The sequence below is a fragment of the Juglans microcarpa x Juglans regia genome, chromosome 4D (assembly GCF_004785595.1).
Source record: "Juglans microcarpa x Juglans regia isolate MS1-56 chromosome 4D, Jm3101_v1.0, whole genome shotgun sequence".
NCBI lineage: Eukaryota > Viridiplantae > Streptophyta > Magnoliopsida > Fagales > Juglandaceae > Juglans > Juglans microcarpa x Juglans regia.
In genome coordinates, this window is record NC_054600.1 from 1230784 (window position 1) to 1254513 (window position 23730).

Here is a 23730-nt window from a genome sequence, read left to right on the forward strand (position 1 = left end):
TATGAGATGAGATGAGATGAAATCGTTTTTTTATCCAAACAAGGCGGCTTCGTTTGGTTCATAAACTCATCTCAACTTATTTCAATTCATCATTACAACTTTTTCAAATTCCAACACAAAATATAATAAACAATTCAACTTTTTCAAATCTTAAAATAATAATAATATTAAAAAATAATATTCTAATAATATTTTATCATCTCAACTCAATTCAGTTTAACATACAAACACACTCTTAAATGAAGTGGTCGATTGAATTGGTTGGTAAAACGTGTTGTAAAATAGACGTAGGAATATCCGAATATATTATATTTTTGAAGTTAGAATTTCCAAAACTTTAATGTAAATAGATATTCAAGTTAAGGTAGCAATTTTACAGATCTAAGCAATTACCAAATTTCTGTAAATAAAAAAATAAAATAAAATGGAACATGCAACAACCTTTGAGGTTTTCATTGGAACGAGTCTAGACTATCATCTTTTTGTAGTTGGAGATAAAACATCATAACGATAATTCTTTGATTTTTAGGATTTTGTCTTCAAGTTTTTTATTTTAGATTTAGAATTTAGAAGCTTTTTAATCAAGGTTTTCTTATAATATATAGATTAGGGTATTTTTATAGTTCTATTAATATTTCAGGATAAAAGTCATTAAAATTTATACAAACTTACTATTATTATTTTTATTTTTAAAACTTATTAATAAAATAATTAGGATAAAAAAAAACCTTTAATTCGATTTTTTTATTTAACAAAATATAAGGTAAAATGCTAAAAGTCCTCTATTCGAAAATTTTAAAACTTAAAAAGAAAGGAAAGTTCAGGAGAATCCGATTCGGCGATTCAGGTTGCTTTTTGCACGTTACTATAAAATCCCGTCAAGAAACAAAAAAGCCTCTCTCTCTCTCTCTCTCCCTCTCTCCCCTTCAATGCATCTATAATCTACGCCCCGTTCTAAACTTCTCCCTTGAAGCCCAAGAAAAGCCTTGGAGAGAACCCAAACCGGATACGTAGAATACAGTAGCCATGGAGGACAGTGCCACCAACACAGCCAATAATGTGGCCCGAGCCATAGCCGCAGCCCTCGACTGGGCTTCCACTCCCGACGCTCGCAAAGCCGCCGTTTCTTTCTTAGAATCCGTACTCTCTCTCCCTCTATGAACTCTATATTTGTTTGCATATAAGACTTTCTCGTCTTATGCATGCCACTTCCCTCTAAATTCAACTATATTTATGTTATGTAGATGAATTGTTGAAATTCCGTTGCATATTGGGAAAATTTTTACTTTTTGGGGTTTTAGAGTCTTAGACAAACTAAATGAAGTTTTTATTTTGGTTGGGTTTTACAAACTGGGTATTACTGCTTTGGGCTTAAAGTTGTTTTTTTTTTTTTTTTTTTTTTAATCTTTTTATGTTTTTATGGTTTTGGCTTTGGATAAATTTCATTGCATGTTATGGTCCTAGTGTTGTGAAGTAAATTTGTGACACTTAAGTGCTGTGTTGGTTTTGGATCAAATAGAAGTGAAGAATCGTTTTGTGTTCTTCGTTGGGTCAAATAATTTTGGATGTTTAATTGGGCTTTACGAGGTACTTTGTTGGTTTTGGACTTTTTGAGTTTCGATAATTTTGATTTCCGTCTAGGACTTTTAGTATTAAAAGCGGTAAAATTTCTATACTTTAATTTAAAGGCTTTTGAATTAAATAAAGATGTTTGTAATTTGGTTTAACTTTACCAAAAGGGTTTATATGGTTTTCGTTTGAGGTGGTGACCTCTTTGAATTGCTTTTATTTTTTATTTTGTAAGTGTTATTTTTAAATTATCTCTAGTTTCATCAAAAGGATATCTGTAGTGTCTGTAAAAGTTTTTACAAATTACCTAGATTGCAATCAAATCCTGCTATTGGAAAGAGTTTACCTGATGACACTTGGGACTGTATTTGTACCTTTTCCCTTTAGAGTAAATTAGCTGATAACTGACAATATAATTTAATTAATTTTATTGTGTCCGTGTAATAGGTGCTGTAATTTCCTGTTATATATGGTCTTGGTTGATACATCCATTTAATTCAATTTATGCAGGTAAAAGCTGGAGACGTACGGATCCTAGCTAGCACATCCTTCCTTCTAGTCAGAAAGGACTGGTCTTCAGAAATTCGGTTGCATGCATTTAAGATGTTGCAGGTTCATGTGAATATTTTATTACGAATTGATTTCTGGAGAAGTTTCTTTATGCTATTCAATGTTTTATTGATATGATATGTTGATCCAGCCCATCGTTTACAGAGAATGACATCTTTTATGACATTATTGTGGTATAATAGCTTATCTGCGGGAATGCTCTGGGTTATATGCTTTGGAAGATCTGGCTGAGTATAAGTCTAGTATACACATAGAGCATAGTATAGCCCTTATTCTGAAAAGAATCCTTTGATCAACGGGTTTCTTGTGATTAGAAACAGTATTTCTTTCTTTTCAAATTTTCTAAGCTTGTCTCGACCTCTTGTATCTGAGATATGTTTTTTTTTTTTTAGAAATAAGAAAACTTTATTTAATGAAACTAGGCAAAGTCCATGTACACAGGAAGTATACGAAAAAAGCACCTAATTACATTCTAGAAACTTGAAAAGAAAACAAAAATTCATGAGCATTTCCTCCCTTAAGGACAATATCCGAGAACCACTGCAGCAAAGAAGACAAACAATTTCCAGATATCCTTAACAGTTCACTCCTTGTCGTTGAAGCATCGCTCATTCCTTTCTATCCATAAACACTACATATTACACGAAGAAATCATCCTCCATGCTGCTGCCAACTGAGAGCTTTTGTGTTGCCTATTCCAATGCTTCCATCACTAAAACAAAAAGGAAAAGGAATAACGGATCCCCTTGTCTCAAACCCCTCGAACTCTGAAAAAAAGGACAAGAGTTGCCATTAACTAATACAGAGAACTGAGCAGTCGAAACATAATATCTAACCTATCCACACCACCTATCCCCACAGCCGCATCTTCTTAGCATAGAAAAAAGAAAATCCCAGCACACATGGTCGTATGCCTTTTCAAGCTTGCAAAGAACCCCCGGAATACCTATCCTCATACAACTCTCCAAACACTCATTAGCAATCAGAATCGAGTCCAAAATTTGACATCCCTTAACGAAAGCATTTTGAGGTTTAGAAATGATTTTATCCATCTTCGTGCTCATACGATTAGCTAACACCTTCGAAATAATTTTATAGATCCCACCTATCAAACTAATAGGACGGAAATCCTTCAACTCATGGGCACCGGCTATCTTAGGGATGAGTGCAATAAATGTAGCATTTAGGAATTTCTCAAACTTCTGACAAGAATGAAAATCTTGGAATACCCGCATAACTTCTACTTTCACTATATCCCAACACTTTCGAAAAAAAGCCATGGAGAAGCCATCTAGGCCCGGAGCTTTATTTTTACACATTCCACTCACCACTTGATACACCTCATTTTCTTCAAACGGGCTTTCCAACTAGCTGACTGCACAGAAATCCAGCTAGTCAAAATTCACACCATCCAAATTAGGACGCCACTCCTCTATCTCGGTTAGAAGATCTTCATAATACTGCACAATGTGATCTTGAATCTCATCAGAGGAGTGAAGCACATTGGTACCAGAATGAAGTGCCTCAATAGCGTTATTGTGCGTATGTGAATTAGCCATCTTGTGAAAAAACTTAGTGCAACTATCCCCTTCTTTCAACCAAAGCACCCTTGATTTTTGCCTCCAAGAAATTTCTTTCATCAACAGAACCTTCTCAATTTCAGTCACCACCTCATTCTTCCTTGACAATGACTCCTCATTTTCCTCCCCCTCCTCCAAAGCATGCAACTCATCCCAACGTAGATTTTTCTGCACTTCAGTATGCCTAAAAACTTTATTATTCCACTTCTTTAAATCAAATTTTAGAGCTTTGAGTTTACCTGCCAAAATAAAACTAGGAGTTCTAGAAAAGGAGTAAGAGGCCCACCAATTCCTAACCTTCTCCACAAATCCATCAGTTGCAAGCCACATATTCTCGAATTTAAAATAGCGTCTACCCCCGAGTAAGCCACCGCAATCAAGCAAAATTGGATAATGATCAGAACAAACATGGGGCAACCTCTTCTGACATAAATCCGGATAATGAGTCTCCCAAAGGAGAGACTAGAAATCTATCCAACCTTAACCCCCCTCTACTGTTAGACCAAGTATAAACCCCCCTACCAATGGAAGATCCACAAGATTCAGATAAAAAATTAGCTCTGAAAACTCTTCCATAGCCACAGATAAAGTAGATGCACCCGCCCTCTCACTAGGAAACCAAACAATATTAAAATCCCCACATAAACACCAAGGCACATCCCACAAAAATCTTCTCTCCCTATCCACATTAGGCCCATACACACCCGAAAAAGCCCATCGCCACCCATCCTCAATATTTTTAAAAGAACCAGCCACAAAATAATTCTCAATGCATTCCTTTACTAACTCCGCCACCCTCTTATCCCACATCAACAACACACCTCCTGAAGCACCCAATGAAGCAAGATAACTCCAACCCACAAAAGAACAGCCCGAATGGTGTTTCTATCAATAAAACTCAACTTGGTTTCTTGAAGACGTACAATATCAATTTTCCAGCTACGGAGGAGGGATCTAATGCGGAAACGCATGTTGACATCATTAATCCCCCTTACATTCCAAGAGAGGATTTTAGGCTTCATTTGATTACCAAGATCCCTCCCTTTTAACCTGTCCCCCCCCACACTTCCCGCCTTATTCTCGTAATTAATGGAGCATTTTAAACGTTTCAACTCCATGTCCTTTTTTGCTATTGACTTCAGAGTCATAGGTCTTCCTGCTTCAATAGCAACAAGAAGAGCCTTAAACTCAAACACTTCACAAGATATCCCCATACATGCCTGTAAATCTTCAACCTGTTTTAAAACCCAATCTGTGGCATTTTTGGTTGAAGCATGAGACGGGAGGGTACATATAGGAGTCGGGCTACCCGCATTCTCATCAAAGATTTCCCCCTCATATAATTCCAACTTTAGATTGAGCTCAACCACATCCCCTCCAGAAGAAAACTCCTGCTGTAAATCTCCAGAAAACACCGAAATAGAGCTAGTGTTCATCTCGGGATGCAGAAAATCAACTGGATGAAGAGGTTTTAATAATAGAGGAACTGGGTCCAACAAATGCACTTCATTAACCAGAGGAGCCAATGACATGAACGGATTAAAAACTACTTCACTCACCACTAACATTTCGGCGTCGCAATCCACTATTTCGCCCTCTTCCACCTCCGGCAACAGCAATGTTACCGACGCACCACTAGGTGATTTGTCGAGGACTGCCGAAAGTTTATGTGCAATCTCTGATACTGTCAGAACAAGTAGTGGCGCCGTTGTGCTAGACTCACCCAAGCCTCCCTATACACCAAAACACCTGAAACCTTCAGCTCAAGGCTTAGCCATCCACACCCCTTTCGGGCTTTTCACCAAGCCCGACCCACTCACTATATCTTTTCCCTTCGACTTACCTCCCTTGGTTTAGACTTACTCAGCCCTTTAGAAAGGCCCTGGCCCAAGGTTCCCCTATTATTCCCTCCGCTGAGCCCATCCCCCTGACCCAAGCCTATCCCCACCCCTTATCCTCCTTAACGCACTGTATTAGCCCCAGCCCCTTATCCTCCTCAACGCACTGTATCATCCCCACCCCCTTATCCTCCTCAATGCACCGTATCATCCCTTGAATATTTCTCTACAACTCATATATTTGAGTTTGCATCTCTGACAGGGCTCGAAGCATATTTTCCTTATTAAGGCCAACAACTCCCCTGCCACCATCCCCACAACTCTGAGCCCCTATAGAGACAGTGACACCACCTCGCAAGTCAGAGCTAGCACCCAACCTAGCAGGTCCTCAAGCACAGTCCAATAACCTCAGTTTCTGCAAAGCCTCCATGTACGACCTGGCGGAAGGTTGATACAGAGTTGCCATCGTCGCTGGTGGTGCCGATCCAACAAAACGGCTTACTTTGCCAACCTCCCCCAAAACCTCCACCAGTTTTCTCCATCCCTAACCATTTCTGTCTTCAGGAATGAATATACAGTTTCGATGACCACCCTGTTTGTATTCCACCAAAGCCATGAACGCACCTTGGGAGTTAGAGCACCTTTGTGCTATGAAGCTCATCTCCTTCCCGATGGGCTGTATAAAACTCCCTTCTCCCCACCTTCAGGCAATCCTCCAACGCTTTGGTGAACCAGCGTGCCGCGACTAACTCCAAGCGAAGATTTTTCACAAACTTCCACCCTCTTTCAGTAATGTGCACCCAACGTCCATCTCTTACTACCTCAAATGCCTTAAAGTTCGATAATAACAACATTCGAAATACCCATTTTCCTTCCCATACGCTCCAGAAAACATACAATCAAACGCCCATGAACATCATTGCATGCCAACTTATGTGTACGGAAAGAGAGACCCTTCAATAAATTTGAATAATCCTGAGATATGTCATTTTGGTATGTCTGAGGTTGTAGCATTGAATCCCACTGTTTAAGCAGTATAGCTGGACATCATGATATGATTGTTTTAATAGTTTTTTTATAGGTGAAAAGAAATTAAATAGTAATTGCTTTAGTAGTTTGACCTACAATTATGCAGATCATCTGGAGAATGAACAGAATTTTCTTACTTTTGAATGCCTGGCAAGCTCTTTTTGTTGCTATTTTTCTTTCCTTCATGCCCTGTCCTTTTCTTGTTGGGAACTCTGCAGTGGACATCAAATGGTTTATGGTCTGCAGTGGACTCCTGATGATAATCAAAATTCTTATGAAAAAGGAAATATTGCAATTGAATCCTTTTGCAATTGGCAAGGTGCTACAATTTTTTTAGGGGGTGGGGGCGAGGTTGCTTAGTATGCATAATTGAAACTCCAAAAAATAGGATGAAAGGCTGCATTTTCATATCATACATTCTGTAATGAACAAGAGAGAGAGTTGCAACTTGGAGATTGAAGCCATACAGATGGAGATAAAAACATTTTCCCTTCATTTGACTGCAAGTGGAGAAATTTTTTTTGGCAAATATATCCTAAACTTCACGAAATATTCTTCTTAGTTTCTCTTTATCCAAATGCACCAAAATAAGCATGTCGGCATATGCACTGCCCATTGAGTTGGTATTTACTTTATAGAAGGCCGATCCTTCAGTGTCTGAAGATTTTGATGTGGGGTAGATAGATGCTGCATTTTTAGCTCCTTTATGGAAAAAATTTCTGTTGGGCAAAAACAGTCCTTTTACTCATTACATTTCTAGTCTCTAAAGTGCATCCCCGGATCTTTAAATAGATTTTCAACTTTCAATACCATTTGCATTTAGAGGTGCTTTATATCGAACTTTATGTTATCAACTGCTAAAGTCCAAATGTCCGAGGTAAGTACTGAGGTTAACTTCAGTTTTGACCATTGTCATCAAATGGTTATGGAGTTCATCTGAGTGATTAACATAAGAATTCAAATGCCTTGAAGCCTGAGGCTTCGGAATGTTTTAGTGGAAGATATTTCCAAACATGTTGAATGAATTTTATTTTATATATATATATATGTATATATATATATATATATTTTAGCTCATTTCTACAAGCTGACATCCTAGTGTAATTGTGGGCTTCCCTTTCCATACCTACATCCCCCAATGTTATGTCGATTTCCATGTAAAGTTCAATGTTATGACTGTGGCTGTAACATTAAGTATCTTTCTGCAGCATCTGGTTCGGCTGCGGTGGGAAGAATTAAGCCCTACAGAACGTAGCAACTTTGCAAATGTTGCTGTTGATTTAATGTCTGAGATTGCAAATCCTTGTGAGGAATGGGCTTTGAAAAGTCAAACAGCTGCCCTTGTTGCTGAGGTTTACCCCACACTGGTCTTGATTTTTGTATAATGCTGCTGATGATCATTTGTTCTAGTGCTCATATTGTGATGTGTGACAGATAGTTAGAAGAGAAGGCTTAGTTCTATGGCAGGAACTGTTCCCATCTCTAGCTTCCCTGTCCAGCAAGGGTCCTGCACAAGTAAATTCTTCTTTTGCTTCCTGCAGCTATTGTGTTCCTTGATTATATTTTATTCTAAAATATGCATGAGATATAAAGTTGAAATTTTCTCTTATGTTAGGCTGAGTTGGTCTCAATGATGCTGAGATGGCTTCCTGAAGATATTATGGTTCACAATGAAGATTTGGAAGGTTTTTGTGGATTGCCTTTAGAGTTCCTGAAGATATTATGGTTCACATACACATTTGCATCTGTGTTTCACTTTCTCATCTGGAGTTACATTTCTGTATGCCTCTCTTACCCTGGTGAATGTATTATACAGGTGATCGGCGTAGGCTATTGTTGCGGGCGCTTACCCAATCTTTGCCTGAAATTTTGCCCTTATTATACACTGTACGCCTTGGTCCTTATCTTCAATAGAAGTTATTTCTTTTTTCATTTTTTTTAATGCCTCTTTCTTGATGTAGTTACTAGAACGACACTTTGTGGCTGCATTGAGTGCAGCAGGTAATCAAGAACTGGATGTTGCAAAACAGCACGCAGCCACAGTAACAACTACTTTAAATGCTGTTAATGCATATGCAGAATGGGCTCCATTGCCTGATCTTGCTAAATATGGCATAATTCAGGGGTATGATATCGTTCTTTGCAGTTCGACTGATCTGAAATAGTTGTAGTGGTATCTTAACCTTTCTCTCCCTTTCCCCTCTCTAACAAACACGACAGGTGTGGTTTCTTACTTTCTTGTCCCGACTTTCGTCTTCATGCTTGTGAGTTTTTTAAACTTGTCTCTCCAAGGTATGTGTTATGTTTGTTTCCAATTTTAGTTTCATGTTTGTTCGTTGTTGAGAATGCAAAAGTATTCCATGGTGAGGCTTTTCCATAAACTAGTGTGTTTTTCTCAATTGTGACTTGCAGGAAGAGACCTATCGATGTCTCTGCTTCTGAATACGTTTCTGCAATGAGTAATACCTTTCAGATCTTGATGAATGCCTCTAGAGAATTTTTGTACAGATCAAGCTCTAGTTCTGTAGTTATTGATGAAAATGAATTTGAGTTTGCTGAATGTATATGTGAGAGTATGGTGTCTTTGGGTTCTTCCAACTTGCAGTGTATTGCTGGTGATAGCACCCTTCTTCCTCTTTATTTACAACAGGTAATTAGACTATAGTTTTATCTTGGGCAACTTACATCCTTTAATGAATTGGTATTGCAATTAGCATATTTCAGGGTTCAACTCAGCTTCACAGGATAAAGATTAATCCCTAACAAAGTTTCAAGTGACCTATATTTAACTTGTCGAGTATGAGTCTGCACTGAAACTTTGCATTAACATTTTATTCTTGCTTATTGGTTTCAGACCTAGCCCATATAACCTTACTATTAGTGTCACACCGTACAGATGGTCCTTTAGCATCAAAGTAGCTCAATTAATCATTTGCCACTTTTGCATAGCCATTGACAGTACATGAACTATATTCGCACCATTTTTCCTCATTTCGGTATCTCTTTTCAGAAAACCTTTGTTTCAGGGGTTGTAATTCCATGAAGGAACAATTAATGGAAGTTTCGTACTGCCTAGTTTGACATTGAAGTCCAATGTACATGTAAATGCCACATCTTGACCCTTCAAACATTGCTGCATTGCATGTGGTTGTAGTCTGAATGGTATTGAGTTTTTCAGTTCTGGCTAGGCTGTGTTCAAACTTTAGGGGTCTTAATCCAAGTTTGTGCTGAGCTAAGCTCAACACAGCCCGGAGTGTTTAGATACATGCATGCTTCATGTGATATATGTACTTGTTAGCCTCTCTAAGCATAAAGTTAGAAGTGGCCAAATCCTCAGGGTGTTGAATTCTGATTAAGGGTCTGAGGTATAACGATGTTATGCTAGTACAGTTGCAGTGCTAGAAAAGATATTCATATATATATATATATATATAATATTTCTTACTTATAAAAAATATATGTATATTTTTTTATAGGTAATCAAGAAATTTTATTCATAGGAAAAGGAGGCATAGCCCAAGTACACAGAATGTATACATGAGAAGTACCTAACTAGGGTTTACAACCGAAAGTATAAAATCATGGACATTAACTCCATTAAAATCAATGACCCTCCCATAAGAACAAGGTTTTAAAGAAGAAAAATTTAAGCTCATCCCTTGTCCTCTCTCAATCCTTGAAGCTCCTATAATTTCTCTCCTGCCAAATGCACCAACACATACATATAGGGGTCATCTTCCATATCGCTGCCACTTGTGGATTGCCTTGGAGTCCCCTCCAACTTGCTAGAAAATCCACCAGCCTATGAGGGATGACCCATGATAATCCTATTCCCACAAAAAAATCATCCCACAAGGTCCTGGCCACCTAACAATGTAATATATATATATATATATATATATATATATATATATATAACTCTATCATTTAGACAAGTCCAAACTTGGCTTGAACAGGCTGAGCTCAGCCAAGTACTTATGGGCTTTCCTATGGGGTTTACTCAATAATTATGTGCTTGTGGTCTCCTCAACCCAGCCTGATTGACCAATCTTCTGGTAGTCTGCCTATTTTGGCCCTTTCACATGATATGCATTGAACGATTGGTATTGCTTATTGAAGCATGGGGCTTGTCATTAGAAAAAGATGTATCTTGTGTTCTTGATTCACATAGCCTATGTGATGAGTGTTTGACTTGCTCTGCTATTCATATCCAAGATCAAGGTCTAAATCTAAATTGTTGAGCCATAGATTTTTAGTCTCTTTAGATTCAGAATTTCTCATCATGCATAAGCTATTCATTTCCTTTTCCTTTTTTGAGTATATAAAAAGGGTATGATTAGTTTACAGATGATGGGATGGACATATGATATGAAACTGAGTTATTCAAAATACAATATAACCCATTTTTTTATTCTTTCCAGATGCTGGGCTTTTTTCAACACTTTAAGCTAGCTCTTCATTATCAATCCCTGCTCTTTTGGCTGGTATGTGTGGTACTTTACGCTCTCATTTGAAGGTGTTTATAATAAAGTCTAGCTAGCACCTAACTGTATTTGAATATTTTTCTTGCTTGATTCCCTTTTAGGCACTGATGAGAGACTTGATGACAAAGCCAAAGGTGGTTGCACATTCAGCCGGAGACAGTTCAGCTGTTAATAGTCTAAGCACTGTTCCTGGACAGGCTGATAGTGAGAAGAGAAAGATCTTGAGTTTTGTGAGTGATGATATTTTTAGTGCAATTCTGGATATATCTTTCCAGCGCATGCTCAAGAGAGAGAAGGTTCTTCCTGGAACCACATATACCCTGGGGGCATTGGAGTTGTGGAGTGATGATTTTGAGGGCAGGGGTGACTTTGGCCAGTATCGTTCAAGGATGGTATGTGTAACATGGCTAGGAACTAAGATGTCTTTGTTTTTCACAGTTGGCATTATGACAGTTTTTCTATTCTTTTTCTTGTTTACAACCTGCCACAGTTACTTGTTTAAGAAAAATTACAGCGGCGGGGGAGTCATATAGCATATAATAGATGTGTATCTTAAAGATGTTCTTGTCCATCACGTTGCATTTTGTTGGTAACTTCAGCTAAGGGAGATGTCAAGATGCCATCAATTACGATTTTTTTTAACTATATCTTATATGGCCAATGGATGTGCAAAATGGTAGTTGGTGAAAGGGGAACGGAGAAGACTTCAAATGTATGCTTTTTCTTTTTTCTTGTTTTAAAAAATCTCTTTTAGAGGAGGTGAGGTGGAGGTAGAAATCCAAGGCATTGTTGTGTGAAGGTGATAAGAATTTTTTTCCATAGAGTGGCTAATGGTGAACGATTTGGTTTACATAGGTCATACGGAAATTTGAGAGAGGATTGTGCAATTCTACAATCAACTCTATTCCAAACAATTCAGTTGGCAGCCCAAAGTGGATGGTGCCCCATTTGAATCCATAGGCACTTAGTAGGCTTAGTAGATGGAAAGCGATTTTGAGGAGAATGAAGTCTTCGGAAGTACTAAATTCTTTGAATGGTGATTAAGCTCGACGACCCAATGGGTTCTTGTTGGCTTTCTTTTAGACTCGTTGGAGGGATTCAATGAATTTCTTTCATGAGTTCCATAGTTGGGGAAAGTCTGAAAAGAGTCTCAATCCTATCTTCATTTCCCTTATAGCCCATGGAAGTAGGGCTGTAGATATCAATGATTTTCATCCCATCACTCTGGTTGGTGGTGTGTTGAAGATTATTTCGAAAGTTCATGCAAACGGGCAGAAATTGTGCTTGCAAAGGTTATGCCCAGAACGTAGAATCCTTCATCAAGGAAAGATAAATCCGTAGAATCCTTCATCAAGGAAAGATAAATCCTAGATCCAGTTCTTGTTGCCAATGTGTGCCTTGACAGTACACTTTGTTTGAGAATATTGGGAGTATCATGTAAGCTAGATTTAGAGAAAGCTTACGATCATGTTAGGTGGGAAGTTTTGTTGTATTTATTACGAAGATGTGGGTTTGGAGAGAAATGATGCGGGTGGATTGCCTGCTGCATGTCCTCGGTGTGGTTTTAGTTTTGATTAATGGAATATTGATTTCATTAGGGCAGCCCAAGATTGAGAGTTGGAGACTATTATAGAGTTCTATGCGGCATTGTATTCCGTAAGCATGGCAGAGGTTACTAGCAATAAGATGAACTAGCCCCTCCAAGAAAGTAAATTCATTGTTAGATCATTTTACCAAGTTCTAACGAGTCTTGGAATGACCATGTTCTCACGGAAGAGTATATGGCAGACAAAAGCTCCTTCAAAAGTAGCTTTTTTCGTATGGACTGCATCATTGGACAAGATCCTTACCACAGATAATTCAAGGAAACGCCGGGTAATGGTGTTGGATTCATGTTGTATGTGTAAGAAGAATGGTGAATCAGTAGATCATTTGCTTTTTCATTGCAGGGTGGCTAGGACCTTGTGGGATGATTTTTTCACGAGCATAGGATTGTCATGGGTCATGCTTCTTAGACTGGTGGATTTCCTTGCAAGTGAGTGGTAGCCATCAGAAGAATAGTTCGTATATGTATATGTTGGTGTATCTGGCGGGAGAGAAATGCTAGAAGCTTCGAAGATCACGAGAGAACAATGGATGAGCTAAAATCTCTTTTTTAAATCATTGTTCTTATGGGCGGGGGCCATTGTTTGTAATGGACTAAATGTCCTTGATTTTCTCCTTTCGATTGTAAACTCTAACTAGGTGCTTCTCATGTATACTCCCTGTGTACTTGGGCTTTGTCTATCTCTATGAATAAAACTTCTTGGTTACCTATCAAAAAAAAAATTTGATTAATGAATGACCCTCTGGCTTTTTTAGCAGCACACAAGGTTTGAGTTAGGGGCCCCTTATTGTTTGTAGTTTTCGTGACTCACGTAGGCTTTGAATACCATCTCTGAGGAGTTGGTTGTCCCATCTATCTGCAAGGATAGTTTGATCTTCTGTGAATCTCATCCTGATCATTCTGTTATTTTTGTGGCTGTTCTAAGGTTTTGAAGTTATTTTGGGACTAAGGATACTATGGTCACTTGCTATGGTCACTTGCTATTTTGGGATGACATCGTTGAGAAGATGGATATTGTCAGTTGGTAGGGTGGAAGCCCATTGAAAGAAGGCAGGCACCATATGATCAAATGTTGTAATGACCCAAGGAAGGCCCAAGCCATATCCGAGCCATACTCTAAATTTTGAATTTTGAATTTTACAAAGCAAATCTTACTATTTAAGTGATGTGGATGATGTGCTCTACACACCGGCTTGGAAATAGAACAACTCATTAGATGAACTTCTTTTGGGATGGAATTGGTGAGGAGTTCTAGTTTCATTGCTAGCCCAATATTTGCACTTTGGTCTCCTCAGGAGGGATGGGAGTTTGAAATTTGTTGGCTTTCAATCATGATCTATCAAGTGGCAACCGAAACAAGCATATGGTGATCGATGGTGGAAGTTAAGTAGGAAGCATGTGGGGAGGGTGGTTTTCTATTAAAATTCGGGGCATTATGGGTTCGGTGTTTTCCAAACATAAGGAAGGGTTGGGGGATTTTCTCTAGCGTTATCATATTTGAGACGCGAAATGGGCCTGAGATAAGATTTTGGCATTATGTATGGTGGGGGATCAACCCTTGAAGGCCTTTTTTCCGGAGTGAGGATTTTTTGCAATAAGGAGGCCTTGGCTGCATATTTTTGGCAACTACCAGACAATACTAGGTGATGAAACACCGCTTTTATTCAATCAGGACAAGAAGGTGAATTGGAGTTGGTTTTCTCATTCTTCAACCTATTGTACTCCACTAGGCTGAGAGTTGGTTGTGAAGATAAGATTGGATGGGTTTTGTCCAAACGAAGGAAGTTTGAGGTCAAAACTTCTTATCAAGCATTGCATCCCTTTGGTGCATTGGTACTACTACTCCCTAGAAAGGAATTTGGTGGAAGAAAGCTTCGCTGCCGGTGGATTTCTGCATTTGAACAGCTGCATTGGGGAAGATCTTAACTTTAACTATGGATAATCTGAGGAGGAGAATCTAAGTATTGGTGCTGCCTGTGCAAGAAGAGCGGGAAAACTATTGATCATTTATTTTGTACTGTAAAGTTATTACAACAATATGGGCTTCGATCGTCCAGATTTTCGGTATTAATTGGGGTGATGTCCCAAAGGATTGTATGGTTCCTAGCTTGTTGAGGAAGTCACTGTAGGTTATTGCAGCGTGATAGTTTATGCTGTTTTGCATTATCATATGGGCTTTTTTTCCTATGCTTTGGTTTTATGATTAAATCATCAGGGGGATGGTCTTGGAGTGGGGATAATGCGTCTTTTTAAGTAGTTCGCAATTTTCATCGGAGAGGTTAAAACTTAAGGGAGTTAATATCTTTGGCCATAGTAGCTTGTATTAGTAAAGGTTTTTGACTTCTTCTTTTCTTGTCTGTTCTTTCTGGGGTTTCTTCTACTGATTCATGATCTCTTATTGCAGTCAGAGTTGATCCGGTTTATTGCATCTTACAAGCCTCTAATAGCTGGTGCTAAAGTTTCTGAAAGAATTATTACAATCATCAAACACCTGTTGCTTTCTCAAATGCCTTCTCAGGTTTGCACTTGTTTATATGATTTATCCATTCTGGAGTTGCCAGATCTCCAGCAATGCTCTATCCTTGTATTAGAAATGACAGTTTGCTGCTATGCACCTGCTTTCTGAATTTCAGGACTTGGCTGTGATGGAAAGTATGCAATTGGCTCTAGACAATGTTGTGAATGCAGTCTTTGATGGAACAAATGAATTTGACGGGGGTAGTTCTGAAGTTCAACTTGCACTGTGTAGAATATTTGAAGGTTTTTTAGCAACTTCTTCATCTTATTTCAATATTTAAATTTTTATTTTTGAGTCCTTAAAAACTTTGGTTACTTGATCTTAAGGTTTACTCCAGCAACTTCTTGCTTTGAAGTGGACTGAGCCAGCACTTGTGCAAGTACTTGGACACTATTTAGATGCACTGGGTCCCTTCCTGAAGTACTTCCCAGATGCAGTTGGTAGTGTCATCAATAAGCTATTCGAGCTCCTAAACTCACTTCCTCTTGTTGTTAAGGTTCCCTTCAAAATTTTTTTTTTTTTTTATAAGTAAGGTTCCCTTCAAATTGAACTGGAAATGAAAACTTAAATTTGAAGGGAAAATTTGAAGGTTCCCTCCAAATTTAAGTCTTCATTTCCAGTTCAATTCGAACAAAGAGTACCAGAGCTTGCAATTTAAAACCATGTTTGGTTGGCAGGATCCTTCCACAAGTAGTGCACGACATGCGAGGCTGCAGATTTGTACATCATTTATTCGAATAGCCAAAGCTGCTGACAAAAGCATTCTGCCTCACATGAAGGTGACTTCTTTTTTCCACATTTTATTGAACGAACTCTAGAAGGCTCAAACTAAAATTTGGAATTTCTTGTATGCATATTTGACCATATAAGGTTTTTTTGAAGCCAGATGTAAATTATAGGATAATGCAGGGCCAAATGACTCATTATATGCAAATCTGATCAATCATTGGCAACCAAGAGATGAATCATCATCCAGATAAGGCCTAGTTAATTCTGAAACTGAAATTACTTAAGTTGTTCTGGTAATTTTGCTGGAATTGTAATTATAAAAATAAAAATAAAAAACAAAAATTTGCTGGAATTGTGACAGGATTTTTCCCCAAGCAAAGGTCCCTTTGGATTGCCATTGATAGCAGTCTTAGGAGAACTCTAAAAAGCCTCCTGTTGCCACATCTTCTTCAGGCAATTTTGTGAGGAGATCATTAGTAGACTTTAAAAAAAGTGAAGTAATCCTTACTATAACCTTTCAGAAGAAGAAATCCTCAACAACTCAGATAATTACTTCGCTAGTCTAAATGGGAGCTACAGGAAGTTCTTTTTTGGTGTGTAAGAGTGAATTAATTATGCAAGACTACCTTAGCACGGGCTTAGCTAGCCTTTATGACACCACTTATTTCTTTGTTCCTCTGTTTTACGCAGTTTTTGTTTCCATCTTTCTATATCTTTGGCTTCTTGTAATGAAATGTTATTCCTTTTTGTAAGTAAAAAGGAAGGAACCCAAACTTTTGGCCTCCACTTGTTCATAGGAAAAAAGGAGGGAGAGAGAGAGAGAGAGAGAGAGAGAGTTCCTGCACATTGTAATATAAATTAGGGCTTTTTTTGTTTTTATTATGAACATTTTTTTACGGAATCATTTTGGACCATATCATTGCTAGTCTCCCTGTGGTAGTTTGTAACAACAATGGGGAGGATGCTCTAGACCGTTTAATTTTATTGCAATGAATAGCTTGCAACATTGATAAGTATTTAGATAGTGTTACAATTGGCAATGATGTGTAGGAAAGTGACGGTCGAAATTGGATGTCTTCTTACCAAGGGAGTAAAGCTTTTATTCTTCAGGACCATTCCTCTGGAATCTGTTTCACTTTGTCTTGGCTGTGTCTCTCACTTACTTGCACAATGTCTTTGTTTTTTTGTTTTTTTTGGATGTCCGGGAACCTCTCCAAGGTAGGGCCCTTTGGATCCACCCTTGCAGAGTAAACCCTGGCCCCGTGCACTGCACCCTCAGAAGTTTCCTTACACAGAACTGGTTAAATCACCGATTTTTCACCAGGAGGTGTTGCCCCAAAGGATTGTTTGCACTCATGAGGTGTTGAACCTTGGACCTTGAAGGGATTGATACCCCAAAAGACCAAGGCCTTCACCACTTGGGCCAACCCTTTGGGGTTTTATTTGCACAATGTAGTAGCTATACTGATTTATTTTGCAGTTCTTCTGGCCCTGTATTTTTCCTTCATATAAAAGCTGCTCTCTAATATACTTCCAGAATGTGATAAATATTGTGAGAGCCTGACACTTCAGTAACATGAGAAGCTCTGAACACAGCAGTGAAAAAGTACTACTGTCCTCACTGCCTTTGCATGCTTGACTGTGTGTGTATATACATACAGGTATATTTTTCAGAGTTAAGATTTCTCAAAGGATGAAAAGGAAAGTTGATTTATATAACCATATGCTTGCATAAAAGAACCTAAGAGCTAATATCTGGTATTTCAATCTTTTTGTTCATTTTGTAATGTTTTCTCTATGAAGGGTATAGCTGACACCATGGCATATATGCAAAGAGAAGGTTGTTTGCTTCGTGGTGAGCATAATCTTCTTGGGGAAGCATTTCTCGTAATGGCCTCTGCTGCGGGGTAATTACTGCTAGTTTCCTGTGTTTACAAGTCTAATTTTGTTTATTCTCATCATTATTTGAAAGCTTTTATGATTCGTGCAGGATCCAACAGCAGCAAGAAGTTCTGGCATGGTTATTAGAACCCTTGAGCCAACAATGGACACAGGTTGAGTGGCAAAATAACTATTTGTCTGAACCGCTAGGTCTGGTTCGCTTGTTCTCTGAGACACCGACCATGTGGTCTATTTTCCACACTATTACATTCTTTGAGAAGGCACTTAAGAGGAGTGGATTCAGGAGAGCCCAGTCAAATTTACAAAACAACTTGACATCTAGCTCTACATTATTGCACCCAATTGGTTCTCATCTGTCTTGGATGCTGCCTCCTCTTTTAAAAGTATGCCCGCCACTCCCAATAATCTGGCCCCGTTCGATATTCTCATTGGTTTGCTACTTAAGTGTGTTATTTTTAGGGCCATGTGATTTTTTTTTCCTTGTAAGTTTAAGATAGTAATGATTGCAGCATATCCTTGCAGCTGCTTCGTGCTATACATTCTCTTTGGTCTCCATCTATATATCAAATTCTACCTGGAGAGGTCAAAGCTGCAATGACCATGACTGATTCCGAGCTATTCAGCCTCTTAGGGGAAGGGGTTCCTAAATTATCAAAGGGTGTATTAACTTTCACAGATGGATCTTATGCTGACATGGGTAAGGAAGGAACTGCAGAGCCAAATGAGTCTGATATACGAAACTGGCTGAAAGGTATCAGGGACAGTGGGTACGTATGTCTTCCTTTGGGATGCTTTTTAATTTGTTAAAGGTGTTTCCTTTCTAAATGTTTTTTGATACTGTTTTCTTCCCCTACCCCTTTTCGGCCTTCTCATTAAATGCATTTACATCGAAGATAAAGAAATAGAGAAAAGAGGCCTCAAATAAGTACGGAAGACACTGCCGTGCTGGGAGTTTAGTTTTCAGGGGAGAGATAGGGGGACACAGAGAGTGAGAGAGAGAGAGAGGCTTGCTTTAAACCATATTTCTAGCGTTGAACTTTTATATGCTTCACTGTGTCAGATGCAAAGAAAAATGGAAATATTATATGGCTTAATCGATCATGCGCAACAGTATTTGCATTCCACTGAGGTATTATATACCATAGTATGTATGAGGCAGAGGAATATTTTTCACAAATTTGGCAATGGAGGCCTTAAATAACTCAAATTTGAATTACTGAAATATTTTCCAAAGATATTCCGAGCTGTTTATCAGAGAGAGTATGGTTCGCTTCTTCTCTGATCTTTGATATGAAGATAGAATTTCTGCCAAACAATTCTAATGAATAATGAAAGATATGCCTGCGAAGTTTCTTTAATCTTTTAGATATAAATTCTGCTTCAGGTTTGGCTGTTCTATATTTGTGAAGCACTGTGAATGAATATAAAAAACTTCGCATAGCCAAGTATTTTCTTCATAAATTAGTTTAGTTTGGGGGTAACTTTTAGCTTCATCTGAGAAAAAAAAAATTGAAGTCACAAGTGAAGTATCTATGAACATCTTCGAATGCCTTCTTATTAGTTGCCCTTATTGTAGCAAGGATGGCTTTGTTTCCATAATTGTTATACTTTAGAACACTGCATCTTTATAACTATAAAGGTAAATTACTTGCTGGGGACTTGGGAATTCTTTTTTGGTGACTGGCAGAGCCACAGAGTGAAGAAATTGATTTTTCTAATTAAATTTACTATATCTATCTAAAAATATTTTTTGGTTCAATTCAGTGTTCCTCTCTTGACTGCATGTGGAATTTGTTGCTAAACAGTTTTGATAGATTGAAGTTTTACTTGAGATGCAAATGGCTTATCTTACTTTGTTAGAATATCTTTTGTGCCATGATAATCTTTATAATTATAATCTTATACTTTAATGACATATTAGTAAGATCAGAGATAATTGATATTTTAAGGTAGTTTTGTCATGTACTACCTGTTATACTGGTTGATGTGAACGGTTTCAGTGCTAATGCGTCTTTTATAATTTTAGGTATAATGTATTGGGCCTGTCAACCACCATCGGGGATTCATTTTTCCAAGCTTTGGATATACATTCAGTTGCTTTAGCCCTAGTGGAGAATATACAGTCAATGGAGTTCAGGCATATAAGGCTGCTTGTTCATTCATTTTTTATTCCTTTGGTTAAATATTGCCCTTCTGATATGTGGGAGATCTGGCTAGAAAAACTTCTGCACCCTTTATTTCATTATTCTCAGCAAGCTCTCAGCTGCTCATGGTCCAGTCTTCTGCATGAAGGCAGGGTAAAGGTTCCAAACATCCACAAAATATTTGCTGGGTCAGACTTACAAGTGGAAGTAATGGAAGAAAAGCTCCTTCGAGATCTAACTCGTGAAATATGTTCACTCCTCTCTGCTATTGCTGGGCCACCGCTAAATACTGTCCTTACTTCTTTAGAACAGTCTGGGCATATTAGCCGTGTGGATACGTCTTCTCTTAAAGATTTGGATGCATTTGGATCGAACTCTTTGGTTGGGTATGTGGATTTTCATTGTTTCTAGAGTTTTTCTTGTGTTTTCTGGGAGTCCTTTTACATCCCCATGTTTTTTTTTTGGTCTATAAGTTTGATTGTGCGGAATGATAATTATCTTTGATCTTTTCCCCCTTTTTTTGACCAAGTTGTCGAAATTTTTTTTTTTTTTTTTTTTTTATCGGTAAATAAATTTTATTGATCAAAAGAGAGACAAAAAAAGGCCCAAGTATACGGGACATATACATGAGCGAGTTTATGTCTAGTTTAGAGATACAAGGAAATCATGAAAAGACCTGCCATGAAAATCAATTACAATCGACCAATGGAGTAAAGTATTGAAAAACAAAATTCTAAGCTCTTCCATTGATCTCTCTTGCGTTCCGCTCCCTCCAAATGCACCACCATAGGCATATAGGTATCATCTTCCATATGGATGCAATTTGAGAGTTTCCCAGAAAATCACATACCCTTTCCGGCATCACTCACGCTAAGCCCACTCGTGCAAGGACATCGGTCCACAAGGACATAGCAATCTCACAATGTAGTAATAGATGGTCAGCTGACTCACCACTCTTCTTGCAAAATCTAATTTTGACTGAAAAAGTGTAATTTGTTTGCAGTTTCCTGTTGATGCACAAAGGTCTAGCCATTCCGGCCTTGCAGATATGTTTAGAAGCCTTCACTTGGACAGACGGTGAAGCCGTGACAAAAATTTCTTCCTTCTGTGCTGCTGTGGTTGTCCTAACTATATCAACGAATAATGCAGAACTTCTACAATTTGTTTCTAAAGATTTGTTTTCTGCAATTATCCAAGGATTGGCACTCGAGTCAAATGCTATTATCAGTGCAGATCTGGTTGCTCTCTGTCGTGAAATATTTGTTTATCTCTGTGATAGGGATCCAGCTCCCAGGCAGGTTGGTAGTGATGCCTCATTTTGTTTTGTCTTGGCATATGATGTTTATGAGCAAGTAAACTTTGATAAAAGGAGTATCTTGAAAGTAATTAATGCTAGGATCTTCCTGTTTTGTTGTCGCAGATTTTGCTCTCACTCCCGTGTATCAAACCACATGATTTGGTTGCTTTTGAAGAAGCTTTGACCAAGACATCAAGTCCTAAGGAACAGAAGCAGCATATGAGGAGCTTGCTTTTGTTAGCTTCTGGAAACAAGTTAAAAGCCCTTGCTGCTCAGAAAAGTGTAAATGTTATTACAAATGTTTCAAGTAAGCACTCTGACTTCTTTATTGCGTTTTTTTTCTTTTTCACATGCAAGAGCATTTTGGGTGACCCTTAGGCCGCTGCAGTTATGTTGTAGAATCTTCCCTACTGTTGATAATATGCGTTAGTTTTAGACTCACAGTTCCTTAAGGTTTAAGGATCATGAAATAGTGGGATACAGTCGTAGTTGCAAAATACTAATTACTATGTTTCTCGACTTCATGCTATTTATTTTTGGTCTGGGTTTTCCATCTGTCCAATGGAATCCCATTACTATGAGGCCGAGGAGTGTTATAGAGATCTGTTACTCCTCTCCCAATCATATAATCAGAGACACCATTCTCTCTATATTCTGCAAGTGTTAATCCTTCGACTTTCGATCAGTGTTGAAATGGAATTCCATTAGTATGAGGCCAAGGGATGTTATAGAAATCTGTTGCTCCCTCTATAATATGAGAGAGAGAGAGAGAGAGAGAGAGGAGGGGGGGGGGGCATAGAATGTTATGGGGATCTCTCTCAGTAGGGAGTTCTGTGAACTTGTCTTTCTGGTATCTTTGGAATTTAAATGCTCAAAGATTCTCCTGCAACTTTGACTTGTCAAAAAAAAAAAATCCTCCAACTTCGGTTTAGAACCTTCAAACTGTGAGAATAAAGTGGTGGCTCAATCTGTTAGGATGACCGAAGAAAGAGGGTGGATGGGAGTCGGGGTCTGTAATAGTCCAACTAATCCTATTATATTTTTAATGACGAGGAATCCCATGCAAATGTAACGTCTTTTACCCAGTTAAATCCTGACTATACATGCCCACATCACGCAAATCAGGTAAATCTGGCCTAGAAATTATTTGCACCCAAGGGTTTGAATTTTAGACTTGAGGGAGTATACTCCCAAGATCAAGACCCTTACCACTTAAGCCAACCCTGAGAAGTTTTGAAGATAATAAATTGAAACGCAGTGTTTTAAGAAGTTGGAAAATTGACTTCAATACTCTTTTGCCCTCGGTTGGTACGTTCTGCAAGTTGATCTCTCATGTCCTATATTTAAGCTTAAGAATCTTATTTACCGGTCAAAAAAAGTAACATGCTTAAACATACAAATAATGCATTTCCATTATAAGTGATGCTTTTATATTTATTTTCGATGGTACATTCTGCTATTAGATAACCTGTTAGTGTCACAATTTACTTACCGGTTGCACTCCTACTTTCAGCGAGGCCTCGTAATTTGGTGAATACTGCAGAAACCAGATCTGATGATGGGGATGTTGTGGGGTTGGCAGCCATTTTGTGATGGATTTATAAGATCATATGGTGGATTTCTTGTACAGAATTGAAGTTTTATCGGAACGAGGGGATATCTTGTCCGACATATACCGTGGTATGAGGCATCTTTTTCACGCCGAAGGTCCACAAAGGTTCACCCCCCGGACACTACCCCGAATGGAAGGTTTTGACCTGTTGTGTATAAATGTTTTTGGGCATTTCATTATTCCTCTGGTATGTATTACCATATAAGTTAGACCATTTTTTCATCTAATTCTCTTTATTTAGATTTCATCGTTTCTTTTACCAAACTGCCTCATCGGAAACCTGTGAAATAAGCTGTTGATTATGGTGGTAGCTTCACTTGTTCAGTGTGGGATAACTGTCAATGTTCCGAGGCATATATAGGGTTGTCAAATGCTATTTTGTTCAAATGCTTGCGGCATCTCGATCTGCATAATATGCCATGTGTAATGTTCCTTTCAATTGTTATCTGACCCTCCAATATTTTTGAAAGGGGTCAAAAAAGCCAACATAATAATACAAGGGCAGAAAAAAACAAGACAAAAAAGTCAAGGCAGAGAGTTTTCAGTTCAAGCTTGAGTCGTGCATTAGCAAACTAAGGCAAAGATGTTAAATAATGGGTTATGAAGAAGCTATGGATATTAGAGCTGAATTTAGCAGTTGTTTTTGGTGGAATTACACCGGCGTGGAAGATCGCCAAAGGGATTTAGCAAGGTTGGCATTTTACATTTACAAAGCCTAACCATTTTACATTCGCTGATATGACACGTTTTAATAGTCATTTAATTTAAATGGTTAACTTATAAAATTACTTAAAATGTCATATAAAAATGACGACAAAATATATAATGAAGAACTCGATATTTTAGAATCTA

General features: G+C 38.1%; 1 protein-coding gene across 2 annotated transcripts; it reads left to right on the forward strand.

Moving 5' to 3' along the window:
- The first annotated feature begins 870 nt into the window (after nt 1-870).
- LOC121261487 (protein HASTY 1) lies at nt 871-23287 on the forward strand. 2 transcript variants are annotated; one of them, XR_005939905.1, is made up of 23 exons: nt 871-1140; nt 2080-2181; nt 7795-7938; nt 8021-8101; nt 8202-8271; nt 8403-8473; nt 8548-8711; nt 8807-8878; nt 8999-9236; nt 11008-11070; nt 11172-11462; nt 15081-15194; nt 15310-15436; nt 15521-15690; nt 15872-15973; nt 17727-17830; nt 17914-18208; nt 18348-18592; nt 19852-20355; nt 20973-21267; nt 21390-21573; nt 22780-23065; nt 23204-23287. XR_005939905.1 is itself a non-coding variant. In XM_041163897.1 (22 exons), the coding sequence occupies exons 1-22, from the start codon at nt 1027-1029 to the stop codon at nt 22857-22859; spliced, it is 3630 nt and encodes a 1209-aa protein (XP_041019831.1). In that variant the 5' UTR covers nt 871-1026; the 3' UTR covers nt 22860-23287. The 2 variants fall into 2 exon arrangements, 1 of the variants encoding a protein (XP_041019831.1); XM_041163897.1 differs by having other exon boundaries at nt 22780-23287.
- Nucleotides 23288-23730: the final 443 nt, after the last annotated feature.

What these genes read in the sequence shown, in the direction of transcription:
- LOC121261487 (XM_041163897.1), top strand. Translation starts at nt 1,027, where the DNA reads ATGGAGGACAGTGCCACCAACACAGCCAATAATGTGGCCCGAGCCATA. An exon ending in CCGTTTCTTTCTTAGAATCC is followed by an intron (nt 1,141 to 2,079) that starts GTACTCTCTCTC and finishes CAATTTATGCAG; the next exon opens with GTAAAAGCTGGAGACGTACG. An exon ending in TTTCTCAAATGCCTTCTCAG is followed by an intron (nt 15,195 to 15,309) that starts GTTTGCACTTGT and finishes TCTGAATTTCAG; the next exon opens with GACTTGGCTGTGATGGAAAG.